The following is a 27,331-nucleotide window of genomic DNA, read 5'->3' as shown; positions in this document are numbered from 1 at the left end:
TCACGACACTGACCTCATCAAACCCTGGATAGCCATACATGGAGAAGAATGGATCATCACCTAGATCTGCATATATGGAGCCGGCCAGCAACTCTACATCTGACCTCCAACCTCAAACCCTTAGATCTCCATATATGGAGCTGACCTGTTCTGAAATGCTATATGTTGATCCTTCCCCACCCATCCTTCTTCTTCGAGGTCTCCCTTTTGACTGATACTTGTCCATTCAAACTCTATACGGGCCTGCCCCAAAGTTATTAGCGCAGCCGCGCCCGGCAGCCGCGCCCGGCAGCCGCGCCCGGCAGCCGGCGAAAACTAGAGTTCTCAACAGGCCCGAAAATTAAGGCCCGGCCCTACCTGGGCCCTAACTGGGCTGGCCCGAGGCCCCGTCTGGCCTTACTAATTAGCACACATTTTACACCCTACCCGGCCCAAAAACACCAATAAAAAAAAAGGAAAAAAAAGGTCCATATATGGGCATTCCCAGACCTGTTGTTTCTTCTCGCCCTCAGGGCATATTTGTCGTATTAGCCAGGGATCCTTTTTAAAAAGTTTGAAAAGTGTAGTCAAGCACCTCGATCAGGCGGCTAGCGATAAGAACCAACTCACAGTGCGATACAAACAGATTCAAATAAGTGCAGGAGAGAATAACGAAATAGAGGTGGGATCTGACGACGCCCATGACAAACACATCAGAAGAAGACATTAAACATGACTCAAAAGGCCTGTATGTATAGTGTGATAATGATGGGTTGTAAAGTAGTATGTAGTACCTAGCTAGGCCTGTCACAATTATTAGTACATAAACGCCTAATCGCAGTTATTTGAGATAATCAATTATTTTTTGCATAATTGTAAATGTTAAAAAAGCAGAAATAGCAGATCTACAAGCTTACAAGACGTCACAAAGTGCTTACAAGACGTCACAAAGTGACGCAAGCTTACAAGACGACTTGTAAGCTTGTAGATCTGCTATTTCCCTATTTTGTAAAACATTTTCGAAAGAAAAAATATATATAAAAAAACGATGAAATGTGTCAGTGATTTCTTTGTATATTTTAGTCATTTGTTATATCTGGCCTGTGCAATTTGTGATTACGAAGACTAAAAGCCAAACAGAAATACAAATTGTAACGTTCAAAGAAAATAATAATAATAATAAAAATAAATCGTTAATCGCAATTATTTGTGACAATAAAATAAAAGCCAGGGCTATTATTTGCAGTTTCTTCAGCCTAATTGGAACTGTAACCAAATAATGGCCCGGTGCAGGCCAGTGCAAAAATAAATAATAGCCTACTACAAATAGCCGCCTGGTTCCTTTTAAACGCCCGGGGTCCAAACGATTTAGCATAATATGCAAAATAACACGCAGGCTACTATTTGGAAATATATGGTAAAATGAAGTTTCATTCAAAAGACTTCGACTAAAACTAAATCAAAATTTGCTGTCAAAATCAACACTGGGCTGATCACACCTATTTATTTTAATTACAAGGCCATATTCATTACCTGCTTACTCAGTAGGCCTATTTAGCATAATAGTAACAATTCTCTTCCACGGGTCAATGCACAGGTGAATACACTAGCTGCGTTAAGTCCATTGTGACGTTAAGTGTTCATTCATTGTTAACAGCACCACTTCATAGCAAACCACATTTATCTTTAGCATGAAGCTAATAAAGATTAGCCTCTATGGCACTGTTTCCCCAAACAGTGGGCATTTGTGGGTCGCAGACACATTTTTATGGGCCAGAAGTAAATGTCCCTTTGCTTTTGGTTTCCTACATTTTGTTTAAATTAATTGAAAATATATTCAAAAATTCCATCAACAAATACTGAAACAAAGTACTGAAAATAGCCGATCTACAAGGTCACAGTGCGGTGCGAAGCTATGCGTTGTGAGCTCGTAGATCGTCTGTTTTCACTAGTTTGGGTCCCGGTGAAATGTCCAATCTCTCTTTTGGGGTCTCCAGCTAAAAAGTTTGGGAATAACTGAATAACTTTTTTGTTAAAATACACACACAGAAAGAAGGCATGTTAGAGAAGGTGTACAGTATGTGTTCCCAGCTCCGTAGCTGTGTTTCCACCATAATTATGTGAGGAATATAATATCCATTTTTACTGTAAGGAAACCGAGTCGTACTTTTTGCCTTGGTCAGACAGAGGCAAAAATGTCTTTCAGATTTCTTGTATCAATCAATCAATCGTCCCCACTAAGGATTGGAAGAATGCCTCTGTCTCACCTTTAATACAGAGAAACTTTTCTTAGGCTACGCGGTCATCTTTTTTTTCAAGGTAACCACTTAATCTCTCTCTATATATAAAAATTACTTTGGCGTACGACAAATAGCGAAAATAGGTAGCTCACAACGCATTAGCGAGCTAGCTTGCAGATTGGCTATTTTCACTATTTTTGAAAATGTAAAAAAAATCAAAAACAAAAAAGGCCCAAAATAGAGGCCCGCGAGTTGAAAGTGAACGAAAGAACGTTTCAGGCTGCTGCATTGTGGGATACGTCTGGAGGACTGAATGATCGCCATTACCGGAGGCCATCTCAACTTTGAGCAACATCACAAACACCGCGGTCGAGCCGCGCGGCATTTCCACTGCAAGCTCCGCCTGCAGGAAATAAAGCCTGAATACTTATATGGGCGTGATGGGCGGAGCCTGTGTGGCAGCCATTATAAGCCCACTCCTGCTCTCGTTAGTGAGCGTCGACAGTCCGTTCGGGCTCCACCGATTGATCGGCTATTTTTTTGTTTGTTTTGTTGTCGTTTCTCAGTCTCTGGACTGGTAGAACAGGATATAACCTGACTCAGAGTTCTTGGAAATGTCCGACGTCAGCCCGTAGAACTCCTCGATCGCCTGGGCGTCGATTTTCTGCAGAGGAGGCAAAGGGGGAGATAAAAGAGAGGCAAAAATTAGAGACCCCGCTACATTCTTATTAACTTTTTCTCTGCTTTCTACGATTATAACCGTACCCCCTAGGCTAACAGCAGACCCCACCTCACTGATAACCCGGAAATGAACAAGGATTGTAGAGTGAGAGCGGACGGGTGGCACAGGTTAGGTGTGCTTATGCTACCACCTAGCGAGCAATAATGGAGTTAAAGACATACCATAGCCCATAAATAAAATGAATTTCAGTTTTTGTATAATCTATATTTACTTTAAAGTTTCAAATAGAAACTTTAATGAAATCTATTTTCCCCCCCAATTTACTAAATATTGGTCAAATCAACGGTAGTCGGTGGTCTCCAAAATAGTGATCGAATTCAGACCCAAATATCTGGCATCAGTTGGGCTCTAACATAGATAGACAACGATTTTTGACACATTTTTTAAATAAGATATCAGTCAAAACATCTATAACACAGTGTGTGGTGTAGGTCAGGAGGACACTCCAAAATCAGGATCGTATCGACCCCCAAAAAATGTGGCATCATTAGGGTCCAACATACACAACGATATTCAAAGAAATGAGCGATATTTTTAAGAATAGAAATTCAGAGGGATTTAGGGGATTGTGTGGCAGGCCTTGATGGATTCCTGGCCATGAGGAGGCTTCTGTGAGCTATGTGCAATTGTGCGGTTTCCTTCAATATGTTCACGTGGGGGGACGTGAATGCAGCGAATATTATTATCCTAAATGCAACACGTCCAGATTCACCTCCAGTAATTAAAGCATGTGTGCGTGCGTGCGTGCGTGCGTGCGTGTGTGCGTGCGTGCGTGCGTGCGTGCGAACATCGGCATCAGACATCAAACAGGCTGTGCAGTATGTGTAATGTGACAATGATGGCTTGTCGACGGCTGGCCAGTCACATATTGATGTGTCATGTCTCGATGGCAGCAGTGCTGCCATGGGAGAATGGCTTTGACAAGGACCTACAACCTAATAATGGGAGTTTGTGTGTGTGTGTGAGAGAGAGAGAGAGAGAGAGAGAGAGAGAGAGAGAGAGAGAGAGTGAGTAAAGAAAAATAATGAGCGAGGCACAGAGAGAGTAGGAAGTACAAAAATGCCAGAAACATAGCGACATAGCATAAGATAGAAACATAGTGGACAAAGACCAAAACACCATGGCAACCGGTGGGGCGCTTCGGGGGAACTGGGCTGACGTGTAGCGAGCTTCTAGAGAAGTCTATTTTCCGAGCGCAACCGAACATAAAATGACTTGTCTTTTTGTTCTCTGTTTTTGTCTTTGTTTTAGTAGTCATCACTCATCATAGCTTAGTAATTTAGTTTTCGTCTGTGAAAAAAAGGTAGTCGTCATAGTTATTTAGTCAACGTTTCAAGAACGTCCCTCAGCTCCTGGTCTACCACAAGAGATGTTGAAGGGGCGGCCGTCCCATCGTAGTGGAAAAACTACTACAATGGGGGTTTGTGGAATAATGCATGAATACCTTATCCGTTTGGTGGAAACATCATACGTCCAAAACTGTAACTTTTCAGCACTCAAATTCTAAATTAGCAACGTAAATGGTAAACCATTTATATAGCGCTTTTATCCGAAGTGCTTTACATACAGTAGACATTACATTCATACACAGATGGCAGAGGAAACCATGCAAGGCACCAACCTGCACATCGGGAGCAATTAGGGGTTCAGAGTCTAGCTTAAGGACTCTTTGACACTAACTCTGGGGGAGCCCGGGATCGAACTGGGAACCTCGCAGATTTTTCATCCGGAGCCACTGCCTCCCCAAAGCAGCAGATGCGAGCTTGTGGATCTGCTACCTTTGATGCTTTTGTGTGACGCTGTAGTGTTAATTTACAACAACAAAAAACACAAATGGTAAAAAATATGGAGCTACAAGGTTTCTGCCCGACAGTGACGGTATCAAACTTAGGGTAAAAAAGTGACTTTAGTCAAACTAAAGATATTGGGCGGCAGTGGATAAGGGGTACAGTGGCCGCTTGGGAGCTGTGGGGTTCCCAGTTCGATCCCGGGCTCCCCCAGAGTTAAGTGTCGAAGTGTCCTTGAGCAAGATGCTGAACCCACTAATTGCTCCCGATGAGCAGGTTGGTGCCTTGCATGGTTTCCTCTGCCATTGGTGTATGAATGTGTGTGTGAAATGTGATGCACAATCTCTGTAAAGCGCTTTGGATAAAAAGCGCTATATAAAATGCACTGTTTGCCATTTAAAGATTAGATCAGCTCACCTCGACGATGTCGTCGTCAAACAGCAGCCAGAAGCCATGACTCTTTACGATGGTGATGTAATGACCACGGTTAGGACCACTGCACAGGAAACCACACACACACACACACACACACACACACAGAGACACAGAGTACACAGTATATGACTCACAATGTATACCACAAAAAATGATGCCCTATGTAAAGAACTTTGGAACACCTTTATGGAAATGTGCCATTATAGAAGGGATGCACGATAATTATCGGCCCAGATACTTATCGGCCCGATAACGGGAATTATGATTATCATCCCGATAATATTATTACTAGCTCCAATAATATATTGTATATATATATTCTTTACTTTATATATTTCATATGCTTCCAGTTCTGCTAAGCTAAACATTTCTGTTTTATCTGCTGACAAAGCACCCAGAGGCCTTTGGATCTCTTTAAAGAGTGCCATAGGTATGATATACTATATTTGCTTAGGTCAAATTTAGTTTTAGTCACATTTTAGTCACCTGGAATGTTTTAGTGTTAGTCTAGTTTTAGTCGACTAAATATCATAAGATTTTAGCCGACTAAATCTACAGTTGATTTAGTCGACGGCGGGCCTTGATGCCGTCAACACTGCCCAGTGTGGAGGAAGAAGGTTGTCTTTTGACAGTGATCTCTCCCTCTTGAAATATATACCTTGGCTTATGTTGTCTGTTAAGCAATTATAGCGATTCTCAAAGCAGTTGTCCCCCAAACCCTGCCTCCAGTCACAGAGGGAGCCATCCATACGACCAGGGCACCAAACCCTGCCTCCAGTCACAGAGGGAGCCATCCATACGACCAGGGCACCAGAGCCTGCCTCCAGTCACAGAGGGAGCCATCCATACGACCAGGGCACCAGAGCCTGCCTCCAGTCACAGAGGGAGCCATCCATACGACCAGGGCACCAAACCCTGCCTCCAGTCACAGAGGGAGCCATCCATACGACCAGGGCACCAGAGCCTGCCTCCAGTCACAGAGGGAGCCATCCATACGACCAGGGCACCAGAGCCTGCCTCCAGTCACAGAGGGAGCCATCCATACGACCAGGGCACCAGAGCCTGCCTGATCGGGCAGCTGTATCCCCTCAAAACCTAATTTAATGTTCCGCCGTGTCAAAGTGTTGTGCGCAGAGGACGGCCCGAAAACAGCAGATCTCCAAGCTCACAACGGTTGCGTCCTCAACGCGATGTGATGCTTGTATGTCAGCCTCGGCACACAATACCGTTATGTTCCGAGACACCCAGACCTTTCTTTTCCTTCTATTGAGGTTTGCTGGATCTGTTGGGAAGGCGTAATTCTATTCTACGTCCGAGCATAGACATGGTAACTGCCTCTGATTGGCCTACCGACACTGCCCGTCTTGCCCCCATGGTCTCACCAGACTGTCCTCCGAGACGCGAGGTTACTCCGTGGTGGGAAATAATACAGTACAGTACAGTACAAGAGAATGACAGCTTGGCACGCACGACAGTAACTTGTAACTAGATTAGTCATAGTTAGATTCCAGGTGACACACACGCACGCACACACACATACACACCTTCCGCAGTGGACGACGACAGCCACCAGGTCGTACATGCGGTCGGGGTTGGTGGCGTCGCCCGACGTGTTGAACAGCCGCAGCTCCAGCGGGAAGACCACGCGGTACGACAGCTTGGTGTAGCGGTGCAGCTGGTCCATGTACTTGAAGCGCTTCAGGTGCAGCGCCAGGATCATGGGCAGCTTCTTTACGCGCATCCTGCGGAATGGGGGGGAGAGGGAGGCAGTCAGACCCATAGAGAGAGAGGGAGGCAGTCAGACCCATAGAGAGAGAGAGGGAGGCAGTCAGACCCATAGAGAGAGAGGGAGGCAGTCAGACCCATAGAGAGAGAGAGAGAGGGAGGCAGTCAGACCCATAGAGAGAGAGGGAGGGAGGCAGTCAGACCCATAGAGAGAGAGGGAGGCAGTCAGACCCATAGAGAGAGAGGGAGGCAGTCAGACCCATAGAGAGAGAGGGAGGCAGTCAGACCCATAGAGAGAGAGGGAGGCAGTCAGACCCATAGAGAGAGAGAGGGAGGCAAGGGAGGCAGTCAGACCCATAGAGAGACAGGGAGGCAGTCAGACCCATAGAGAGACAGGGAGGCAGTCAGACCCATAGAGAGAGAGGGAGGCAGTCAGACCCATAGAGAGAGAGAGGGAGGCAGTCAGACCCATAGAGAGAGAGAGGGAGGCAGTCAGACCCATAGAGAGAGAGAGGGAGGCAGTCAGACCCATAGAGAGAGAGAGGGAGGCAGTCAGACCCATAGAGAGAGGGAGAGGGAGGCAGTCAGACCCATAGAGAGAGAGGGAGGCAGTCAGACCCATAGAGAGAGAGAGAGGGAGGCAGTCAGACCCATAGAGAGAGAGGGAGGCAGTCAGACCCATAGAGAGAGAGGGAGGCAGTCAGACCCATAGAGAGAGAGGGAGGCAGTCAGACCCATAGAGAGAGAGAGAGGGAGGCAGTCAGACCCATAGAGAGAGAGGGAGGCAGTCAGACCCATAGAGAGAGAGGGAGGTAGTCAGACCCATAGAGAGACAGGGAGGCAGTCAGACCCATAGAGAGAGAGAGGGAGGGGAGGGAATAAGTCAGTTAGCCCATTAGACCTGAGGCCCATTCTAAAAAAAATGGCTTCTAAATCCCGACAGTTTTCTGAAAAACCCATGTTTCTATGTCGTTCTGTACTTTCATGTCAAGATCTGAACATTTTCAACAGCTAAAGTGTAACGCAATGAATGCATGGTTAGATGACCCGCCCTATACATCCCATAATCCCATCCATCTGCACTAGTCATCGCTCTGGTATCTGATGGCTGATAGATCCAAACAAGATGGAAAGAGAAGCCCTATCTAGCCCTACCTATGTATATCCACCATCTGTCATTTATCTTTGCATTCCCACAACAATATATAGAAAAACATGGCATATTTTGGACATAGTTCTAAAAGATGATTAATCATGATTAATACATTTTTAAGCTGATACAAAAATGTCATGGTTTGACAGCCCTACTATTTCTAATGTTTTTTTTCTCCTATTCTAACGTTTTCTTTTCCGTAAATGAATGACCCCAATGGAAAGAAGACCGCAAGGACTTTGTTGGTGTAATCCTTTTAGACAAAGTGTTTGACTATACTCGCACTGTATTGCATTTGTCTAATAAGGTAATCAATCAATCAATCACTTGATCATATTAACATGTCACACAAAATTGTCACATGTTTTGAGCTTGTAGATCTGCTACTTTTATTTACATGTAGAGCTCCATCTTGCACCAACCATTACCCTTTATCCCTGAACGTATTTGCCATTTATTACTATTTTGAAAAACATTGTTAAATAGTTCAAGCTCACATTGTGAGCTTGTAGATCGGCTATTTGAACTATTTTAAAAGGTTTAAAATTTTTAAATGGAAACTAAGTTTAGGGATAACCCTTAGGCAAGCGGCAAGCCCTTGGCCTATGGCAAAGTAAAAACAAAAAAGCAATAAATAACCAATAAAACGTGTGTGTGTGTGTGTGTGTGTGTGTGTGTGTGTGTGTGTGTGTGTGTGTGTGTGTGTGTGTGTGTGTGTGTGTGTGTGTGTGTGCGTTATGGGTAAGGGAGATATGGGTAATAATAGTTGCCTCTTTCTATGGGTATGACTCATATCCTTGGTGAGGCTACCGTATACAGTATGATATGAAGGCATTCATGAGGCCGTTTCATATCCTGCATATTCCCAGCGGCTGTGTACTGTATGCATATTATGAAGCAAGTGTATATCAAGGAAACCAAGGTGCTTCACTATTCCAACATTCAATCTCGTTGTCGTAACATATAGGGGATTCACACTGAGACGGACTGAGTCAGTTTCATTCGAACCGTTTCCGAATACGGTTGCCTGGTCCCCGCTGGCCATGATTCACATTGCCCGAGATTCAACAGCGCACCCGGGTACACTTGCATAACACACTTTGATCGATCCAGGTGGCGGTGTGCTTGATGGCTGGCGCGCACGGACACTGACCATCAACTCTGCGACATTGTCTCCAATAAATCCAGACACACTGCATTGCATTGCCTCTTTGCCGTTATACTACTTCACTGTCAGCCTGCCTGCTATTCAATGTACGTGTCAGTTCTGTGCTCCAGTGTCGTGTTTGATTAGTTTGCTATGGATTCTAATTTAGCATCATTATAATTTTGTTTAGCTCGGCCCGAGACTATATGCCAAGCAAAGCCCAAGAGCCGCAGAATAAGATCAGAGCGTACTGCGCGTATACGCAGATTCAACAGGAGACAGGTGTTACGCGTCGTGCAGCGTCTGTGTGGGTTTTTTTGTTGCCGCTTGGCTCGTCGACTAGAGATTATGTCACGTTCTTAAAAAAACAGTCTACTTCCTTCTTTAGGTACGCATGCATTCACATTGGAACGATCCGTATCTGAATACACTTCAATGGTCCAGAGACCCGACCCTCATGCGGTCCCGGGGACGGTTGGGCGATCCGCTCCCGGGAACGGTACGCATCATTCACACTACCACAACATCTGCCAAGTGGTCGATTCTAAAAAAAATGGCTTATAAATCCTGACAGATTTCTGAAAAACCTATGTTTCTATTGTCAGTGGTTCTCAAACTATTGCATGTCAAGGACCCCAGAAACAATATGTAATTGGCCGCCGACCTTGATCTGAAAATATGTTGTTCCAGTTGTTAAAATCTTTACTTCCCAGAAGTAAAGATTTGAGTCAAAAACGTCAAAAACGCTCTGAAAGAAAATATATTAAAAGATTTAAGCTACATTTTCACGATTTTTCTAAAATAGAGTGCCGCGCTATGAGCTTGTAGATCTGCTATTTTTCAAAAGCAGAGTATAACAATGCTTAAAACACCAAAAGGGGACAGCAGCAGGAGAATGCTCTTACCTTTTCTGCGCTTCCTGTTTGCTCCGACACTGCTCACAGTAGTACTTGTATTCACTACACAGCGTCTCTGTGTTGCTGAAGCCCCTGTAACACACGCACACGCATGTTACTGAAGTCACTGTTACACACAGATTAGCATCTTCTGTTCTGGGGGAACATTTGCGAGGCGGTGTGAGCTTAGAGATCTGCTAAATGTTCCTCAGAATAGGGATGCGAGGGTTAAAGTGTGTTAAAAATAATCACACCCGTATCATCGTACATCATCATGCGTCATCTCATACTGGCCAATCAGAATGCCTGTTGCCTGTGATTGGTTAGCTGATTTGCTCGTTTACATATGAGGTAAATTGTCCCTTCAATGTCAATGGCATTTAATATTTTGATGTTTAATTTACGTCATATTTGGTGGAATTTTGACCTAATTTTTCATTGTCTCATTGCCAATGGCAAATCTTGAGACATGTACTGTGGGGACATAAAAGCTGTATATAGGAGGGGCTAGCGCTCCTCCAGCGCCCCTTGACCCCCTGCAGTAACTCTGAGAACCCCAGAGGGGTCCCGGACTCCCTGTTGAACGCCCCTGCACTACATTCAAAGAATCAAGGTCTGGTAACATGACTCCTGGTTAAAAAGGAAAAGAAAAAGGTACATATTGGATTATACTAGATGGCTCCATTGTGTTCTGAACTCTTAGATGTTGGTGAATGTCATTACTTCATCTGACATCTGATCACAGTATCAGCAAATCATCATCACTGTACAGTATAAAATGTACCTGATAGAGGCATCCAGTACCTGTACATCATGGACTGATATAGAATATGATAAATATGATATTTACACAGGACAGGGGAAGGATCGGAACAAGCCCCTCACAACTGAGGGCCGCGAGCGGGTCCAATCCAGCCTGAAACTATGCCTAAACCTCATAGAAACAATGCCTAAACCTAACCTAAACCTCATAGAAAGTAAACTATGCCTAAACCTAACCTGACAAAGGTGATGTGCATGCACATCCACTCTAGCCCAGGTGCTGCGGACAAACGGCAATACAGGAGGAAAGAATGGAGTCCGCAACACTTATTCAGTGGTTTATTAAGATTCAAAGTTTCGATCACTAGAATCTTCTTCTGGAATCTCTTTCCTGAAGAAGATCCTAGTGATCAAAACGTTGAATCTTAATAAACCAGTGGAGCAGAGTATCCTTACCAGTGTTGCGTACTCTATTCTTTCCTCCTGTAAACCTAACCTTATCCTCATAGAAACTATGCCTAAAAAAAAGGCGAAAGCCACAAACAAGCATTTAAGAAAAACACGCCCATCCACGGTGGAAACCCCCAGAAAAGAGGGACTCCTCCGGGCTCCAGAGCTCACCTGAGACAGTGTGTGATGGACGTGTTCTGCTCCACGTCTACCGACAGATCCAGGAAGTCCTCGTCTTTACTGCTCACCTGCAACACCAGAGGAAACACGCACAAGGTCACTCCCTAGATCCTTCAAAAAGGGGAACACGCACAAGGTCACTCCCTATCTCCTGCAAAAAGGGGAAACACGCACATGGTCACTCCCTATTTTTCGACCAATCGCAACACTTCATTCACGGAGCGTCAACGGAATTTCCTTGAGCGGTACTTCCACCAAAATCCCGCTACTTCCAAGTTGACGATGCGATACATGGACGATATTGGTTCATTATCGCGATACCAACACAATTCAATGATTTAAAATTGATACAAAGAAATTAAATCTGTGTGAAAGATGTGGACAGGGAAAATATATGAATATGCATATAAATAAGTAAACACAGGGACATTATATTTGAACACATACAAACGATACGATGTTGATCTTTACATTTCGATATACTTCGATTCTTTACATTAAAATATATTTTTCGATGCGGTTACTATATCGTTGCTCTCCCAGGCCCAGCTAATGGATATAGATACAGATAATTCACACCAATTCGTCACTCACAGCTTCACAGTTGAGGCATCGAGTCTCGTTGGTCAGCGTCCCCTGAAAGATCTCATGAACCCACGTCTGCTGCGGCTGCTGTGGCTGCTGTGTCTCCTTCCCTCCTCCCTCTCCTTCTCCCCCCTCTCCTCCTCCTCCTCCTCCTCCTCCTCCCCCTCCCCCTCCGTTCTGCAGCAGCTTGCCGTTGTGCTGCCGCTCCTGGCCCTTCTCCTCCTGCAGGAGGTCGGCGATGGTGTTCAGGAGGTAGTTGAGGAACTCATGGGCGTCCTGCTGCATGTAGTTGTCAAAGAGCTCTGAGAGAGAGAGAGAGAGAGAGAGAGAGAGAGAGAGAGAGAGAGAGAGAGAGAGATTAACACATTGACTACCAAGCACGTCATATTATGTCGCATCAAATCCAATGCGAGAGATTGAGAGAGAAGGGGATGTAGAGAGATGAGTAAATAATTGACAGAACAAACATGCAAGTGGTTCTCAACTGCCCAAGTAATTTCGCCGACCAAAAATATACTGCCTACCCCTGGCCAGCCGGGGCGCCGGGGAAAGGAACTGGTTGGAATAACGTGTTCCTTCCACGCGCTACATCCGGCCGGGGAAACGCCCCCCAGGTCAGGACTCCTCATGCATAGAAGGAAGCATGAGGTCAGTCCGTGGCTCTCCACAGTTTGGCAGAGCGAGTAGCGAGTAGAGAGAGTAGCGCCTCAACTTCTCTGTGCGTCCAAAATAAAACGCACGCCTCTCGTTGAAAGCGTATTACGATAGGTGTGTCCGAAAAGGCCTTTTTTAGTACCATTTTCTTTCCTCAGGCGTGAGATGAACTTCTTAGGAGGGATGACTCCGACCTTCTTCTTCTGTGTGGCAATGCTGTTGAACAGGTCAGCCAGACAGGTGAGCAGGGACTCCTTACGACGAGGCTGCACCTGACACACACACACACACACACACACACACACACACACACACACACACACACACACACACACACACACACACACACACACACACACACACACACACACACACACACACACACACACACACACACACACACACACACACACAACAACGCTTAAAAGGAGTAGACGTTCACCCAACACATGACTTTATTTTCTCTCAACTACGCACCCCTTGAATTCATGGAGAGTTTTCAGGTTGTCTCATTCCTAATTTCCTAGGCCAATAATTTGATGACCGGCGGAGACTCGGCTAAAGTCGAACTCTATTCATCAAAACCGTAATCGAAAATCAGTATTGTGATATTAACCTGAGGGCCACATTAAGTGAAAGTGGGGGCCGCATGTGGCCCCCGGGCCGGGGTTGCCCATGTATGATTTAGGGTTAGTGTTAGTAATAGTCGGACAACGTGACCAACTCTGCGTTTCCTAATCACAGCCAGTCGGCTCCAGGCGAGCCTGCTGCCTCATTTGCATTCGAGTGATAAGTAACCTAGTGGTGGTTATCGGTTGATTTTCATTCAAATCCACTACAAAGTCAAGTAAGTATAGCGACTTGAATAAGTGTGAAAAGAACTGCTGTGGGTGTGGTAATGAAGAAGTGTCGTTGGTTGCTCAGTATGTCATTTACCTTGTACGCCAGCACTTTCTCTCTGAAGGGCCGACAGAAATACAGAGCCTGCAGCACCGAGTTACAGTAGCAGGTGTTTCCAAACTGCAGGCCGACGAGGAGATGGAGAAACACGAGACATACAAGAGACCAAAGATTATTAAACACAAGAGATACAGATACCAAAGATTATTAAACACAAGAGATACAGATACCAAAGATTATTAAACACAAGAGATACAGAGACCAAAGATTATTGACCCATTAAGACGTGAGGCAGATTCTACAAAATCAGTAGCTCTCAATCTTGTTTCATAATTGTCTCCACCAGGCCGAAGGCATGGGGAGAGAGTATGTTTTGCACTCCGTCCGTGTGTCCGTCCTTCCGTCCTTCCGTCCTTCCGTCCGTCTGTGAACAGCTAATCTCCGGCACCGTTAACCCGGTCGATGCCAAACTTTGCACACACACTCCCTGGATGCCAACGATGAACCTCTGCCCCGCATTTTCCAGAACGGCCTGTTATAGCGCCACCATGAGGCAGCTTTTCACATTTTTTACCTAAAACTGCACCGATCTGCGTGAAACGTTGCATGCACACTCCCTAGAGGCCAAGGACAAACCTTTTTTGGAGATTGCCCCGTTTTGAACAAAAGCCTCAAATCAGGAACGCAGCATGCAATTTACGTGAAATCTTTCACACATTTTCTTACTAGGCTGAGGAATATATCCCACCCTTTTCACATTGGCCTGTTATAGCGCCACCAACAGGTTGATTTTTGGAACAAAATGCCTCAAATCATCCAATTGCCATCAAAGGCAAACATGTTTATATTACTCCTAAACATTTTGCCAAACATCTCACACAGTCCTATCCTCCTGGTGGAGACCTGTGCCCAGAAGGGCACTTTTTCTAGTTAGCCCTGCGCTAAGTCCCTCCCCAACCCGTCCTTGTCCAATAGGCACGTTAGCAGCGAGGAGACAGGGCAAGCTGTCCTTCTCCCCCATAGAGATGCATGATAAATGATGGGATTTCTCCATATAAATAATCGGTCATTTCAGTAGAAAGAGCATCAAAATGTCTTCTAAATCTAGTCGACCAGGCCTGCAGTAGGCTATGCACTGGACAAAGTTGCATGACATTATTTAAATAAACTAGTAATACGAGGAAATGACAGAGGGAGAAATCAACTTTTAACGACCACCCGCATAGTATTATTATACATTAGTAGTATTGCCATCACCTGGGTGGGTCAGTCGTGTAACTTTCCCGACGTTGAGCTGCCTATGTGTTCAACAACACAGCCATGCAAAATAACATTGACAGCTATAAGGTGGCAAAAGCTTGACCTGCATAGCAAAGCAACAGTTGCTAAACTATTTGGATTGGCATTGGACAATCACTATTTGGGGTGGGGTTTAGCGAAGGGCTAATTAGGGTTAGGGTTGTTTTTTATTGTTATTCGGTTTACATTTCTGACTAATTAAGTATTCAATCAATCAATCAAGTGGCTAACAAATTAAAAGCTGTGACCGACACACTTACGTTGACCAATCCAAAGTAGTGTTCATTGACGGGGAACTGTTCCGGTCCGATCTCCTTCTCCAAGGCAGAGGCATTGGCGCCCTGAGAACGACAAAGCCAGCACACTCAACCAATCACAATCAGTTTTTTTATATTGTATGTCGCACGTCACAGATTCACAATCACAGGTGTAAAGAAGTGGATGCAATTTGTTTTGTTTTGTGAAAAGTTGCAAACCCCAATCGTCCTTTTCAGGAAAGAAAAGTGGACAGAGGGAGACGAACAATGTTCGACGACTACCCTTTTTCACAACGCGTGACAGTGTGACGCGTTGTGAGATCTGCTATTTTCAGCATGCAACCAAGTGTAAAATCAGGCGTTACGACACCATCAAGGCCTGCCAAAATATATTTTAGTTGACGTACAGTTATATAAGTGAACATCTCTGTATGATTGCATGCACTGTCCAGACCCCCAAAGCGGGGTGTCTCTGGGGGTCCTCCCCCAGAAAACATCATAATATAGTAGATGAAAAGTTCCTATGTTCTGGTGAATTTTGGGACTCTACCAAATCCAGCAGAAATGACAATGCAGGTCCTACAAGAGATGTGTTTGCGTCTGGCCACCAGTGAGCGAACGTGGTGACATCATGTCAGCGGTTAGAAGGGCTGTATAAAAACGGCAGAATCATATAATCATATAATCACAGCGACTCCTTCTAGAATTCCACAAGTTTTCTGTGGTTTCGTTCTTGATTGGTTAAACATAGCCTACTACTGATGTAGTTATCTTTTTAAAAAAAAGGAAAAAATAAATCCAATGTCTGCCTGTGGTTGAACGTGATTAATGTCCTTGAGACAACATCAAACAGTCTAGTCTAGTACAAACGCCACTCACGCAGCCAGTTAGTGAGTCTGCCACATTCTAAAAACAGCCTGCCTTGTTGCACATCTTTCATCTGCACAGAGCCCTCGCAGAGCCCGGCACTGACAGAAGGGAAGCATATAATGACCGTATCGAACCTTATATCCCCAAATTTCAACTTTCTATGTTTTCTTGTAAATTAATGCCCTACTTTCCACGTACAAGTGTCACGCAAATGTAGGAAAAATGTACGTACAAGCTCTGCTAGATCTGCTATATTTTTTTAAATCTGATCTTGTAGATCTGCTATTTTTCAATATCCAAAGTATAACAATGCCTAAAACACCAACGTCCTGAATGGGTTAATAGGTAAAGTAATACGACTTTATCTCTTTGCTTTCCCTGTCAATCCATCCATCCACCAGCGAGCGAGCTGTGATAAACAAACCGTGTTGTTATCGCATTGTCGCCGTCGTGTTTGATTTCCACACATACGTATCGAAGGTCAAAAGTTGACAACAACATTTTAAGGTCAACGGCCCCGCAGAGCGCTGACTTAGCTCCCCTGTGTGCGTGCGTGCGTGCGTGCGTGCGTGCGTGCGTGCGTGCGTGCGTGCGTGCGTGCGCGCGCAACATCTTTCACAATCCCTATTGAAAGGATTTACTGGGTGTCATTGGCAAAAAGTCAGAAAGAGAGATATATGCCCCTACTTAATGGAACACTCTAGTCTACATCAAACACTAAAAAAACAATACCTTTTAAATCTCCCTACCTCAATATGTAATTGTTTTGAACTTATTCACTTTCGGTTGCTACTTTATTTCACTGTTTCTGTGTGTTATATCTATATGCCTTACTTATAGATTTGTTTTTGTGTTTTATACAGCATTGCAAATGAGGGTGAACCTCAATGCTCTTTGAGAATAAATAAAGGTTTCAATCAATCAATCAATATACAGTAGAGCAGCGGGTCTCAACATGTGGCTTGGGACCCCCAGGCACATGATTTTTGGGGAGGGGGGGCAGATATTAAAAGGTATTTTTAAGAGCTTTTTAATACGCAACAAAATAAAATACAAAAAATCCCACCTTTGTGAACTGAACGCTGAACTGTACTGTGCTCTGTACTGTACTTTGATTCTTTTTGGGAAATCACAGTTACGGTGTGGGGGTGCCCCCGAGGAGTCCCCGGAACATCCAGACCCCCAGGGAACATGCCCGCCGCCCCAGGGGGCCTGCCCTGTTCCGGCGAGCCTTCCCGCGTCCGAATACATACACGTACACGTACATACATACAAACAGACACACATAGCTGCGTAATTGAGTGGAGGCAGAAAGGCAGAAAGAAAAGAAAAGGACCATTACGGCATCAAAAGTAATCAACAAACTATACTATACAAACTGGTCAAACATTGGCCAAATTGTCATTAAATAATAAGAAAGAGGCAAATATTGTGAAAATAGCCTACACATTGCTCATAAAGCCTTGTGAGGCGTTGTGAGCTTGTAGATCTGCTATTTTCACCATATGTATATGTGGAAACGAGTCAAACTAAATTGAATGACTCGACAACTTCTACAATTCCAAGTCCTTGTCGGGGTGGGGTTCATTCAAATATGATTATTTTCTAACGGGTGGGCCTGACAGCTTGCACTGCCATATGAGACCCATGACAAACTTCCAGTGCAGACAGTGCCACAGCAAAGTTCGGCAAACTGTGGACCTGATGCCTGGCAGCCACTGTACTAGGGGGAAACAACGAATGATGGCACCTGCAGAAGAATTTCACCAACTTCTTTACACCTATGAAGTGTGAACCTGTGATGATGTGACAATAATATAAAATGGATTCTTGATTCGTGCCCAACTCTCCCGTGCACAGAGAGACACAGAGAGCAGGAGAGAGAGATAGAGAAAGACTGCAAAAGAAAGGCACATAAATGAACCCCGGGCCTATACAGAGTGGGGTAAGAGAAGCGGAAAGGTGATGATGATGATGATGATGACGCAGGTTTGTCCTCCAGTAGAGAGAGAGTGACTCTCTCTTATTAGTCATCATCACTCTACAACCAACGGCAAGCCAAGGAACAGCAGGACAATGCAGTTATATATATTAATGCTGTCGGGCAGAAAAGAAAACTCTTCGTAATAGTCTGTATTTTAACTTTTTGATGTTTTTTTTTTCATAATAATAATAAATAATGGATTGCAATTTTATACCTAGCACTTTTCCAAGTGCTCAAAGCACTTTACAATGGTCCATTCTTTCATACATTTGGAGGTGAAGCAGCGAACAGTCGACGCCAGCGTACTCACTTCCCACATTCACACACCAATGGTGGCAAGCTCATTGGAGGCAATGTGGGGTTCTAGCCTCGGTCCCAGCCTTACTCATCTGCGAAGAGAAAAGCCTGGTCACAACCTAAGGATGCTATCAGCGGAAGTGTCGGTCCGGAACATCCGTCAGATGTATTTCCCCCGGATACGATATTTTTCCGACCAATCACAACACGGAGAATGTAAACTGTTTTGTAAAGCATCAGCGTAATTTCCTTGAGCGGTACTTCCGCCAAAATCTCACAACTTCCACCCCAAAAAAATGATAGCGTCTACTGCGTAGGTCTTGCGTAGGTGGGGTTCAGTGTCTTGCCCAAGGAGGACACTTCGACATTTGGACAGGAGGAGTCTGGAATCGAACCGCCGACCCACGGATCATTGGATGACCTCCTGAGCCACAGCCGACACATAAATTAATAAATGAATAAATGAATGAATGAATACTACAACCTGAAAAGTTTGGGACATTTGAGGTTTCCACCCAACAACGACGATAATGCCGTCATTGGCTGCTTTTAGTAAATAAGCTCAGTGAGAGAATCTGCTCCCATATCAGGGCGCGCTGGTTTTAAACATTGTATATCAGTGGTTCTCAAACTTCTACAATTCAAGGACCCCCATAAGTGCTGCAGACCTGCTGTAAGGGTCCATTTGGGGTCCATTCGCCTCAAAAGGTCCCCCCTGGACCCCACTTTGAGACCCACCCACCGTCATAGAGCACTCTGATATTAGTTATTAATGTACACGTGATAACGTTGCCGTTCAATACTATCATATGACGATACATTTTGCAGCTGGCTGTGCTGCAGCAGATTCCTGACATCTGTCTGACTGTGGAGTGGACTGTCTGCATGTCTGTCTCCCTGTCAGTCAGTCTGTCAGGGCTGAAAGGCACAGTGGTTATAGGATAGGTTACAGTCGCGGCGGGCCTCCTGGGTTAATCTGCTGCTGCTGCTGTAGCTGGGAGCAGAGCCGCACAGCCCCCAGTCTGCTGCCAGGGCAACTTAGTTACGCAGCTAAATGAACAAAGGACAATAACAGAGCTGTCAGTTGTCAGCAGAGAGAGAGAGAGAGAGAGAGAGAGAGAGAGAGATGACGTTCATATACTTCCTTCCACTGTGGTTACCAATTGTTGTGTTCCGAGGGGGGGCTAGTATGGCTGCCTTCCCTCCACTGATATAGCGTTTTAGGAAAATGCATTCTTAAAAAGGATTCAAGATATCATGGACTACATCAAAGCAGTCTAAAAATCATACGACGCAATGCAAAATATATCAATAGCAATACATTATACAACAATATGACAATAGGTTCACACTAATGTTTACTTTTAAGTGTATCAGCGGTGAAAGCGAAACGTTCTCCACTCTCCAGAACACAACATATTACGGGGCAATGGGCTCCATGTACAACGAATAACTCTTCCTACCTCCGGGCCGCTTCCTGACTTCCTTCACAGGCGTTATCGATGATACTAATTAAGGCACTGTTCCAAATTAGTGTACTGTGGTTCTCAGACTTTTAAAGGGCCCCCCCATAACTCTCAGTGTTGGAACCAAATGGACCCGCAAGGATACATTTTTGGGCTCGGCGGTGACGCACCTAAACGTAACTGGTCGTCTCGTCTGGCAGAATCCCTGTAAAGTAACAAGCTTCCACTTCCAGCCATGATCCATCCATGTGTATGTTGTGTCTGACAGCTTCGAGTGATGCCGTATGTATGTCTCAATGATTCATCCTCGCAAACACGTTTGACCAGCTACTAATAAATTCAGTTGTTGATCGTCACAGCAGCTTAGTAATACCGGTATATCTATGTTAACACCCCGGCCGAATCCAAAAGGATATACCTATGATTCGGCCAGGGGAGATATTAGACTTTTAGGCCATCAGGCTGCTACAACTACATATAGGAAAGTGTTTCCTCGTTGTAGTTTACGTACTTTTTGATTAAATGGTAAGAAAATGGCAAAAAGAATTAGAACACAAGAGAAGAAAGATGTGCTTTTTTAAAAGAATATAGAAAAGTTGTGTGTCCTAATGCTAGAGATGTAGGTAGGCCTACCGATACCCATGACTCACGTATCGGTCGACAAGAGGAACTCTTTGGGTTCTTTGAGGGGTTTCCAAATTACAGGTCCGTAACTGAGAGAGTGTACAAATGGATGCAAATATTTGGTTCCATTTGTACACTCTAAGCGAGCTATGGTAGTCCTTGAAATTAAAAAGTTTCAGAACTACTGATCTAGGAATGAATACAAATTCCATTAACGATTGTTAAAGTACAGCTGCTAGTAAAAATAATCATGCCGGTGTGAAGTGAGGGGCGCCAATATATTAAAGTCTAACTCATGTTGATTAGGTGATGTAATGGTGATGTAAAACAAAATGGTGCCAACACAAACATTAAATGCCATTAACAATAATGACGTAATGAGGGACAATATGACGTAAATTTTCCCTTCATTGTCAATGGCGTTTTTAAAACAAACATTGAACTAAAAACAAACATTAAACCTGTATATAGGAAGGGCTAGCGCCGCTCAAAAATAAATAACAGTAAGAGTCTAAAACAGTAGTTACAACATCAACTGAAGCATCCAAATAAAATTGATGACTGTCTCTCTGTCTGTAGGCTAAATATCATCATGCGATAAATTACATGGCATCGGAATGGCATAGAACAGTAGTTTTCAACCAGTGGTCCTTGAGGGGGTTCCAGGTGGTCCCCAGCAAAGATGATGGGCTCCATGGACGGGTTGATTTGGTTTCATTTTACACTCTCAAAGGTTATTGCATTACACCTGCATTACTTAATATACAAGTTGTCTACACAATTAGAGAATGTGGAAGAATTGTTATGTTGATCAACGTTTGCCTGTTATCTCTCCTAATGGTACCAACATCAATACAGCATAACAAAATAGAAAATATATATTTTTTGGGTCTGAGAAGCTAAATCTCATGAAATGGTGGTCTGTGGCTCAAATGCAGAATAAATGATTGACCTTGATATAGTCATAGACAGACATAGTCACCAGTCGCCAATACCAGAGATTAAAATAGGGCTCTGCATCCACGGGATGCACTATACTTTACTACTGTACTGTTTTTTATTCTAGTTTATTTTGCTAGCTTTAGTTAAAATAATCATTTCTTCTTCTGTTTTATACATGAATATAACCACATTATAACCATATAAAATGAAATGGGAGTTAAATGCTGCAATTTGTAAAAATGACAAAATATGACTCCTAACGTCGTTGAAGTGGGACTCATCTCTAAAAGACCATCCCTGCATCCCGGGACTCATTACATTGAAAACCTATTTTATTTTATCTTAAATCACTCCAATACCTATATAGTTTTTCCGATACTGGTATAATTGGCATCAGAACAACTCTACTTGAATGCTGTGAACTAAAAATGTGCACCCCCCCCCCCCCCCCCCTGCACCCCCCTCCCTACAGTGTGCCAGCCAGCTGTGCTAACTAGTCATACTGTATTCATTAATTTATTTATTCATTCATTTTCATCCAGGACAGATGTTCAACCTTTCACTCTACTCATAAATATTAGCCTAGTGGTTTTCAACCTTTTTCATATCAAAGCCCATTCATTATTGGGCATTTGAGCGAGCCACAGACCACCATTTGATGAGATTTAGCATCTCAGACCCAAAACGAATGAATATTTTTAGCAGCTATGGAGCTACAGAGCTAATTGCGACCGTAGGTCGTTGCGGCCAAAGGTCGTATTTACTATGAAAACCTGCATCTCCTGTCTGTCCGTCCGTCCGTTAGTTAGTCAGTCACCCACGGCTCCAAATATAGTCACGCCTTGTGACATCACGTCTCCATATATGGTCACACCTCGTGACAACATCACGCCTCCCTATTACGGTCATGCCTCATGACATCACATGTCAGATCTCCATATCTGCATATATGGAGCCGGCCAGCAACTCTACATCTGACCTCAAACCCTTAGATCTCCATATATGGAGCTGACCTGTTGTGACATCCATATGTTGATCCTTCCCCACCCGTCCTTCCTGTTCTGACATTCCATGTTGATCTGACCTCATCAAACCCTGTACACTCAAGACATGATCCATATATGGCCAGTACAGAATTCATTCCATATGTTGATCTGACTTCTGACCCCCCCATGCCAAAGCGCCACTGCTCGCCAAGCAGTCTGCTGTCATCCAGGCGGATGCGTGCACGCGACCTCAAGGTCACTTCTCGCCCTCAGGCGTCTTACTGGTGTTAGACGGTTTATAAGGTTTCCACTTTTGTCTTTACATTTGGCCAAAGAAAAATGCATTTTCTAATCAAACAATATTATGGAATTTGTTATGTGCCATGTAGGCTTAGTACGGCATCTTCATTTCATGTAAACAGCATTAACCCATTCAGGACAGGAACCCCTTTTGGTGTTTTAAGCATTATGTTATACTTTAGCTATTGAAAATAGCAGATCTACAAGCTCTGAGATCTACAGTATGTAGATCTGCTATTTTTGAAAAATGAGCTTGTAGATCTGCTATTTTTGAAAAATCTTTAAAATGTGGCACAAATCTTTGAAGATATATTCTTTCAGAGCGAACGTTTATAACTCAAATCTTTGCTTCTGGGGGGTTCTGGGGGGGGACATATTTTCAGATGGGGTCGGCGGCCAAATCATCATCATCATCATCATCATCATATCATCATACTATAATTATTAATGTCTGAATGTGTGTCTGTGTGTCTGAATGTCTGAATGCGTGTCAGAAACACTGCTGTAGCTCCTCACTGCCTGCACCAATCACTCCCACTTTTCACACAGGCATTGACCATAATAATATGGAGGTCTTAACGAAGCCCTTTTTCCAATTTAACAAATTATAGATTAATAATGAATGTATTAGTGAATTAAAAATGCGCTCAGGACGCCCTGTTACCAACTCGCCCCGGGCGTACAGCCGGCAGAACTGCGCGGCCTGGTATTCCTAAAGTAATCTAAGTAAATTATGCTTAAACGGTTAAACCTAACCTTAACCTCTTAACTATGCCTAACCCTAAACTTATTTCTAACCTTATTCTCAGTCAAACGAAATAAAGAATACAAGAACCGCGGCACCGAGCGGTCGGTGATTGAGGTCGGCGGAAAAAAATCGAGGGGCTTAGGGGCGACTGTAGCTGATAGTCAGGGATTATCATCAGAATAATGTCAAATCTGGGAATACATTTCTTACCAAGAATTGTCTTCACCATTGACCAATGTGTTTGTAAAGGTGTCTACGAACATATTCCACATTGGTTTCTGAAAGTTGGGGTACCATACAACCATTATAAAGGTAAAATGTTCTAAATTTCATTATGCTTAAGCTTTAAGTAGCATGTGACATGTCTAACTAGGGGGTTTCCATGATTTTGAATCCATTCCAAGCATTAGTTTTGCACGAAAAACACTCCTTGGGCTAAAAACGGCCATAGCCGTCATCACAAATGTGATGAGGTCAGCATATTTGGGCACATTTGGGCAAGTGGCTATGGCTGAATTTAGCCCAAGGAGTGTTTTTCGTGCAAACCTAATGCTTGGAATTGGTTCAGAATCATGAAAACCCACTAGTTTGACATGCTACTTAAAGTATAATGAAATTTAGAACATTTTGCCATAAATTGGTTGTTGATGGTACACCAACTTTCAGCAGCTGTCAAAAATTCCCCTAGGGTGGTTTAATAGAAACCAATGTGGGACATGTTAGTAAACACCCTTACAAACACATTGGTGAAAATAATTCTTGGTAATACATTTATTCCCATATTTTATTAATATCCCCTGACTATGTCCTAAATGCGTTACTTAATAAGTTATCATAACACCGTTACTCAATGTGTTGTGCTGCAATGATTCATCATAACCATTGTGTATTGCTGCTATGTCTGTGTAATAATGCTGCAGGGTAATGTAATGCAGATGAAAATGTGTCAGTGAAAAATCACAATAGTCAAAATAAATGAAAACATTAAAACTAACGTTTTAACCTCTAAGAATGACCAGTCTTTACTTATAACTGGTGAGGACAAAAAAAACATGTTGCAATGTCCCCACAAAGTGACATCAGAAGATCAGATTTTAATATGTGACTGGAAAACCATAGCCTTGAATCAAGACCATCATCATAGCTGCATTTTATCGATTCTGACATTTGCACAGACACATCGTAGTCAGATGTGCAAATATCAAGATCGATAAAATACATCTATGATAGTCTTGATCCAAGCCTAGGAAAAGCACAAATCTCCATCACAAGATCTCTGACACGAAATGTGCAACAAACAACAAAGCTGCAGGACACAGATGTGTGTGTAACAACAAAGTGGACAATAACTTTCTGTTAATCCTCTCAACATCATCATCATCATTCATCATCATCATCATCATGTCTGTCACTCTCTCTCTCTCTCTCACACATACACACACACACACACACACACACACACACACACACACACACACACACACACACAGTGTGACACAGTCTCACACACACACACACACACACACACACACACACACACTGTGACACAGTGTGACACAGTCTGACACACACACACACACACACACACACACACACACAGATCACTTAGCATTAGCATGCTGGGCTAGCTCGCCCTGCCTGGACAGTGCTGTGGAGTACAGTGCCGTGCAGAGCAGAGCACGGAACGGGACAGCATTTTGGGGACCACCACCGGGGGCCGGACGGGTAATAATAATAATTAATAACGGTTCAAAAACATACCATCGTACAAATCGAGGCGATCTTTCGGACTGTCATCAGTATTTCCATCCGTAAGCCGCCATATTGGACCGATAACCCCGGTGTTGAAATGGTTTCACAGCCCCGATGCAAGGCTGCAGAGTTACTCCGGGGGGAGAATAAGCTTCTTGTTCCAGAAGCCTTTACGTCCCTCAGTCCGGGTCCACAATGATGATGATGATGATGATGGGCTGGAGACTGGATCCCATCGTCCAAAGGGATGGTGGGTGGGGCCAGGCGTGCTGTTGTCGTCGATTGGCTCTCGTTGGTTGTCAAGGCAACGGCTTGGTTTTGCTGTGTTGTGTGAAGTTGAATGTGCACATTGTGCAGTGCACTGGCTGTTTTTATGTGTACGTCTTTATGTTCTGAATGAATTGAAAATGGAGGACCCTTATGTAAACAAGTCTTAGTGCTTTATCTGACTTTATCCTCTTAGCAGATTTTGTATGGACCTGTACCCAATATACCCATTCTACAAACTGTTAATACTAGCCCTGGTCCAGTGCTTACAGCGAGTAGAGCGAGTCAGAGAGAGACTCGCTCTACTCGCTGTAAGCACTGGACCAGGGCTATGTTAATACTAGCCTAATTTCAATCAATCAATAAAGTGTCAAGAGAGAACAATATTCATTCATTCATTCATTCCATGAATGAATTTAGGTCCTTTCAAGTCTACATTTTCTTTTGGCAAAAATATGTTTTTTGACTTGTCATTACTTTTATGGATACGATTAAGCATTGTAAACCCTGTTTCTAAATAGGCTATACACGTCTGCATGTTTTAATAGTGCTGTCTGCGTGCGTTGCGCATGTGCACACAAATGCACGTGCATGTGTGCGCGCACGTGTTTTATGGGGTGTCCCCCACAGTGGGGGCCCCACTTCTAATTTTTTTTAAAAATAATACATATTTAGCCACTTGTTCGAATGCCCCCGCCCCCTAAAAAGATCTGTAATAAAATTGTTAAAACGAAAGAAAGCAGCAAATGAAAACAAATTAACACAATAACTCATCTTTTACTTTCTCTAATAACAACCTAAAACCTTGGTTGAAAAAACCCAAAGTTGTCCTTTAACCCCTTTAAGGCTGGGCCTTAGCTGTAATTTTATATAAAATATTTGTGTTTGGTTTTGTGTATAGGGCAGGCCACCTTGTTTTTGCTCATCCTGTTGTCTATGTAATCATTTTGTGTAATTTAATTGAATTTAAATGATTTTTCCCCAAAACGATAAAAAGCAGGTTTTATAAAACGTATGTGGGTCAAACTACAATGAGCTACTTTTTACCAACTCAGTCTCACACTGAGAAGATGGAAGATTGATGCCCACACAGACAAAATATTCTACTCTTGTTTCATTGACATAATATGATGATGATGATGATGATGATGATGATGATGATGATGATGATTTAAATCAGTGGTATTCAACCAGTGGTCCATGGACCTCCAGTGGTCCTTGAGGGGGTTCCAGGTGGTCCCCAGCTAAATGATGGAGGTAACCAAATGGACCTTAGATCTTTAACGCTTGAGAGTGTAAAATGAAACCAAATGGACTCGAGTTAAATTATTGTTAAACATCTCATCAAATGGTGGTCCGTGACCGTGGGTGGCTCAAATGCCGGAAAGATAATGGGCATTGATATTAAAAAGATAATGGGCATTGATATTAAAAAGGAAAGATAATGGGCATTGATATTAATTAAGATAATGGGCATTGATATTAATTAAGATAATGGGCATTGATATTAAAAAGATAATGGGCATTGATATTAAAAAGGAAAGATAATGGGCATTGATATTAAAAAGGTTGAACATTTGATGATGAAATATTACTCTGGACTGGAGCGTTGAGTTCACGGTTGCCTGTGACAACCGACTACTAGCCAATCACAGCGCGGTAGTCCGGCCAGGACATGGGATCTATAGCAGACTAGAAATGAGGGCGCGTCTCGGTGGGTGAGCTTGATTCATGGCACGAACCCCGCGCTACGTGGGCGGTGTTACTTCTTGCACACAACTTCAGCAGACACACTGTCGAGTCGGAAAAAAACACCAGTGTATTTGGAAGTTGGAACACATGCACATTGCACACCATTTATCGAGCCATTCCAAAGTAACTTAAGTAAGCAAGCTGTTATTGGC

The 27,331-nt window shown here is 43.6% G+C and overlaps 1 protein-coding gene across 1 annotated transcript; it reads right to left on the bottom strand.

Annotated features, from left to right (window-relative positions):
* Positions 1-1,516: 1,516 nt before the first annotated feature.
* usp12b (ubiquitin specific peptidase 12b) lies at positions 1,517-25,343 on the bottom strand. Its single transcript, XM_079491042.1, has 10 exons — positions 25,170-25,343; positions 15,195-15,275; positions 13,672-13,755; positions 12,878-13,007; positions 12,091-12,383; positions 11,488-11,564; positions 10,114-10,197; positions 6,728-6,925; positions 5,166-5,244; positions 1,517-2,883 (listed from the first exon to the last, which is right to left on the bottom strand). The coding sequence occupies exons 1-10, from the start codon at positions 25,215-25,217 to the stop codon at positions 2,782-2,784; spliced, it is 1,176 nt and encodes a 391-aa protein (XP_079347168.1). The 5' UTR covers positions 25,218-25,343; the 3' UTR covers positions 1,517-2,781.
* Between the last annotated feature and the right edge of the window lie 1,988 nt (positions 25,344-27,331).

This window comes from Electrona antarctica, assembly GCF_951216825.1.
Source record: "Electrona antarctica genome assembly, chromosome: 21".
NCBI classification, from domain to species: domain Eukaryota; kingdom Metazoa; phylum Chordata; class Actinopteri; order Myctophiformes; family Myctophidae; genus Electrona; species Electrona antarctica.
This window is presented reverse-complemented; position numbering and strand designations above follow the sequence as displayed.

Excerpts from the sequence above, each read along its gene's own strand:
- usp12b (XM_079491042.1), bottom strand. The coding sequence starts at position 25,217 with ATGGAAATACTGATGACAGTCCGAAAGATCGCCTCGATTTGTACGATG. Across the intron at positions 11,565-12,090 it reads GATGCCTCAACTGTGAAGCT|GTGAGCAGTAAAGACGAGGA; the intron begins GTGAGTGACGAA and ends CTGGTGTTGCAG. Across the intron at positions 6,926-10,113 it reads AAACAGGAAGCGCAGAAAAG|GATGCGCGTAAAGAAGCTGC; the intron begins GTAAGAGCATTC and ends CCCATTCCGCAG.